General features: G+C 35.2%; 1 protein-coding gene across 1 annotated transcript; it reads right to left on the bottom strand.

Annotated features, from left to right (window-relative positions):
* Nucleotides 1–363: 363 nt before the first annotated feature.
* On the bottom strand, nucleotides 364–915 carry LOC115995464 (uncharacterized protein At4g14450, chloroplastic-like). The gene has a single exon (XM_031120039.1). It carries the CDS (start codon nucleotides 780–782, stop codon nucleotides 471–473), a length of 312 nt encoding a protein of 103 aa, XP_030975899.1. The 5' UTR covers nucleotides 783–915; the 3' UTR covers nucleotides 364–470.
* Between the last annotated feature and the right edge of the window lie 1880 nt (nucleotides 916–2795).

Here is a 2795-nt window from a genome sequence, read left to right as displayed (position 1 = left end):
ATAAATTCACAAAGTTGCATTTATTTTTCCATTTTCTCAAACTTCCAAGAACTTGAGAAGAGAAAAACAAAGGAGTAGTAGTAGTAAATTTTTTAAAAATGGGATAATGGAAGGGATTGCAAGAATGCAAATTTATTTTCCAATTATTTGACCAGGTTTCAATTCAGACAAAATCAAAGTGTACATACAACTATACAAAGGTAACTGGTTTCGTAAAGGCAATCCCATTGATTTATATGACTCCGTATACGGCTTTTTTGTATATCATGTTAAAGTTTATCAAAAACACACAAAAAAATAAAATAAAATAAAATATAAACCTCTTCTAGTCCGTTAGATCTGCGTACAGTATCAAGTCAAACCTTGCACAATCCTAATTCCTCATTGCAATAATAATATAATAATAATATAACAACAGTAATAACATTAACATTATTTTACAATTACATGGGTCGGGTTCTAATTGCTAACTAAACGGGCACAAAGGGCCGCCCCCGCGGAGCTGGGCCGTAGCTAAAAGGCGCCGCCGGGTGCTGCCACTTCTTGAAACCCACTTTCTCAGTCTCAGCCACCGAGCTCTGCTGCTGTAGCTGCCTCGGCTCATCGGCCCCAAGCTTCGGCGACGTGGGTGACGTGGCAAGCGGTGATAGGAGAGGGATAGCCACGTTCCAAGTAGAAGAAGCAGGAGCGGCGATCTGTAGTGATGCTGGGGCCCGCCGTTGTAACCGGCTCGGCTGGAGCCTGCCACCGGTCCCGGATTTATTTCTCTGTGAATCGGCCATAGAGAGAGCGAGAGTAGTACTCTTATTGGTCTAAAGTCTAAACAAATAAAAATAGTGTTAGAACCTAGAAGTGAAAAAGAGAGAAGAGAAGTGGGTTTGGTTTGGTTTTTTTGTTTTGGTTGAGGCTCAATGATTTTTGTGTTAATGGAAATGATAAAGAGAAGGGTGGGTTTGGTGGTATATATAAGGAGCATGAGGTGGACACGTTCTATTCTGTTGTTTTGTGGGCTCCACCAAGAGTCAAAAGGCAGCAAAGGCATATATAGGTTTTTTATTATATATATTTTTTTATGTACCTATTTTCTTTTTTGTTATATACTTATATACTTTGGTAATTGTCGTAAGTAACATATAACACACGGCTTGGCTTTACAGCCGTTTATTTTAGGGGTGGGGTTAACCAAGAATAAAGCCTTTTCTTTTTGAGGGAAATGACGAAGAATAAAGCTCGTACAGCAATTTCACAATAATCTTTAGGTGGTAATCTGCGGGTTAAAAATGTGATACCGACACATGAAAACCAACGAGGCAAAAATTATGTACTATTTAAATTTTATTGTGAAATTATTGTAAAAATTTATAATTTCATAACAAAATTTAGTTGGCAATCTCTAAATAGGAAGTAAAAAAATGATACATCATATGAGAAACAGTATCTAAGTTTTGTTATAATATTACTATGAAAATATATAATTTTATAACAAAATTAAGGTAGTAATATGTTAGAGCAGGGGAACCAGATTTTTAGTTTTTTAGCACCACAAAAAGTCACTTTATCTATTTTACATTTTCACATCTAACAATAGCGGTTTAATTTTAGCTTTTGACACAATAAAATAATATTTCATTGAACCACCAAAACACAACCACAACCATCATCAAAGCCATAGAAATCACTGCACAGCCACAACCCTGCCGCTGTAACTAGTGCCCATCAAAACTAGTGAAGAAGAACAAAAAAGGAAAACAGAAAAATCAAACTTAAACACAAACCCATGCATGAAACAAAAACCCAAAACATAAGCACAGCCCAAAACTTAGCCCGAAATCCACGCCGAAACACAAGCACAAATGCCGAAAACAGAGAAGAGACATCGAGATGGGTTAGCGTGGGTCGACGGTGATGGGTCTGTAGCGGCTGGGCTTGTGTAGATCGGCAATGGGTCTATGGAGAAAGAAAGAAGTAGATGGAGAGATAGTGAGGAAAGAGACATGGACAGAGGAAAATGAAATGCAGAAGAAAGAATAAAAAATAAGAAAAGTAGTGTGAACCTAAAATAAATTATTTTTTACCCTTTAGCTACAGTGCACAGTCAAAAATAGCTGTAACTGTGGAGCCAAAAAATATTGTTTTGCTCCACTATTGTAGGGTACATTTTGAGTTTTAGTAGTACTAAAAATAACTATATAGTTATTTAGCACCATTATTGCTAGTGCTCTTAATGGGAGGTAAAAAAAAAAATGATACTTCATAAAAGAACCAATAAGGTAATAATTAGGTACTTACCATTTAGGTTTTATTGTGGAAATATTATGTACACGAGCACATCAAATAATAAGGCAGAGAAGAGTTGTTGGTATTTTTGCTAAATTCTTCACTTTATTGACTATATTCTTTTTTTCTTTCTTTCTTCACCACCCCGTGTTCCATGGACTCTCTTCTGGAGAATCTGTGTAGCTTTTCCTTTTTTAACTTACTTTTGTTTTTGTGAAGATCTGGCTTCAATTCCAAAACCAAACGTGTCTGTCAGTTTCATTAGGCACTTTTGGTGGGCCTGATATAGTGATATTGTTCTAAGTTTTGTTGATGTGATAGGATTTTTGCTATAAAATTGAAAAAAAAAAAGAAGAAGTCTGAATTTAAAAAAGATGGATAGTAATACTCATGTTTTATACTATCTAATAAGAGATTGCCAAATAAATCTTTTACTTAAAACTCAAATGGATAATAAAATTAATTGAGTGTAGTTGTGTCTATTATTTAATATGTTATATGATGATGTGACAAATTTA

The sequence above is a fragment of the Quercus lobata genome, chromosome 6, assembly GCF_001633185.2.
Source record: "Quercus lobata isolate SW786 chromosome 6, ValleyOak3.0 Primary Assembly, whole genome shotgun sequence".
NCBI lineage: Eukaryota > Viridiplantae > Streptophyta > Magnoliopsida > Fagales > Fagaceae > Quercus > Quercus lobata.
This window is presented reverse-complemented; position numbering and strand designations above follow the sequence as displayed.